The following is a 2,008-nucleotide window of genomic DNA, read 5'->3' on the forward strand; positions in this document are numbered from 1 at the left end:
TTTGTCAACTTAAATACTGTAATCCAAATCAAATTTTAAAAAAATTGGTTGAGTCGAGAAACACATGTAAATTAGGCCCAAAAAAATTAGTTGGGGGATAATTAGTACTACCAATCCCATTCATCAACTTGGATAACTTTGTTCATGAAAGCACCATCCAAATAATTAACCCACCTAATTATTTCTCCATTCAGATTTTTAAAAAGTTCCAAACTTTGACCATTGAAAATTTTGACTTCCAATATGGTGGTCAACCTTTGCCACCACTTAACAACTTGAAAAGCCACACAGTAATGTACATACCCTCACATGTTTTGTCCTTTGACTTCCCAAAAATCTTCAATCCATATGAACCCCTTCTCCACACTCATTTTCTGCCCACCACCTTCACCTTCACCTTCACCTTCACAAAGATGAACCGCGAGTACTCAAGCAATAGTGCAAGAGAAGAAGAGAAGAAATACAAGGGAGTTCGGCGCCGAAAATGGGGCAAATGGGTGTCGGAAATCCGGGTTCCTAGCAGCCAAGAACGTCTCTGGTTAGGCTCGTACTCATCACCTGAAGCTGCTGCCGTGGCACATGATATTGCATTCTTTTGCTTACGTGGACCGTGTTCTACCGAAGGCCTGAACTTCCCGACCACGCTTCCGGCTGGTCTTCGGACGGACATGTCTCCAAGGTCAGTGCAGAGAGCAGCTTCTGATGCTGGCATGGCCATTGATGCACAAATAATCTCCACAGAGAAGGAAGTGAAGGTCGAGGAGGGATGTAGTAGTAGTAGTAGTCATGGTGGAGCGAATCAGCATAGTTTGGATATAGGGTTATGGGGTGACGATGATTATAGAGGGACATTAGATCAGGGAAGTGAAGGTGGTGAGACCTTAACCATTTCTGTTGAAGACTATCTTTAGATATATATATATGTATATTCAATCTCCAGTGGGTTTTGTATAATTATTTGTAATATACATATTTGTGCTATTATACACTTCTTAGTTGGTAAATATGTTCTTTTTCAAAAGTAGATAAAATCGAGTAACCTTTCAAAATGCTTGTAACAATCTGGCCTTATATATGCAATAGTAATACTTTATCCGTTTTCAACCAACTCTGCACTAGACTCTTCCCTTAAGGGCCCACATCCCTGTGAGGCCCACAGGTCCACATATATATGTATGTGGATGCCTACACCTTAAATCCTGTGACCTTAGCTCTGATATCATCTATAACTGTAGAAAAAATAGAAGCAATTGTAGAGAATAGAGGCAATATTTGGTGTGTATGTATATTGATGAAACATTACAATTACAATCTCATATATATAGGGATCAAACATTACACCCTAAGACAAATGTTCCATAATTTGAGGAGCAATTTATGGAACAAAGGTTCCATAATTTGAGGAGCAAATTGTGGGACAAAGGTTCCATAATTTGTTCCATAATTTGAGAAGCAAATTATGGGACAAAAGTACCATAATTTGTTCCATAATTTGAGGAGCAAATTATGGAACAAAGGTTCCATAATTTGAGGATATCAATAAGGTCAATACTCCCCCTCAAGCTGGATCAAGGGGATTGATTGAGCCAAGCTTGGACAATAATCGGTGAAAATGACCAGAAGACAAAACCTTTGTAAACACATCAGCAAGTTGATCATGACTTCGAGTGTAAACTGTTTGAATAATGTGATTCTGAACTTGATGACGAATAAAATGACAGTCAACTTCAATATGTTTTGTGCGTTCATGAAACACGGGATTAGCAGCAATATGCATAGCAGCTTGATTATCACAAAAAAGAGTCATAGGAAGACTACTTGGAAAACCCAAATCTGCGAGCAAACCCTTAAGCCATATGAGTTCACATGCACCGGAGGCCATTGCACGATATTCAGCTTCAGCACTAGAACGAGCAATCACATGTTGTTTTTTGCTACGCCAAGAAACAAGATTTCCACCAACAAACATACAATAGCCAGTAGTGGACTTTCGATCAAGAGCATTTCC

General features: G+C 39.2%; 1 protein-coding gene across 1 annotated transcript; it reads left to right on the forward strand.

Moving 5' to 3' along the window:
• The first annotated feature begins 278 nt into the window (after nucleotides 1–278).
• On the forward strand, nucleotides 279–1,104 carry LOC120011437 (ethylene-responsive transcription factor ERF019-like). The gene has a single exon (XM_038862546.1). It carries the CDS (start codon nucleotides 294–296, stop codon nucleotides 909–911), a length of 618 nt encoding a protein of 205 aa, XP_038718474.1. The 5' UTR covers nucleotides 279–293; the 3' UTR covers nucleotides 912–1,104.
• Nucleotides 1,105–2,008: the final 904 nt, after the last annotated feature.

This window comes from Tripterygium wilfordii, chromosome 12 (assembly GCF_013401445.1).
Source record: "Tripterygium wilfordii isolate XIE 37 chromosome 12, ASM1340144v1, whole genome shotgun sequence".
Lineage (NCBI taxonomy): Eukaryota > Viridiplantae > Streptophyta > Magnoliopsida > Celastrales > Celastraceae > Tripterygium > Tripterygium wilfordii.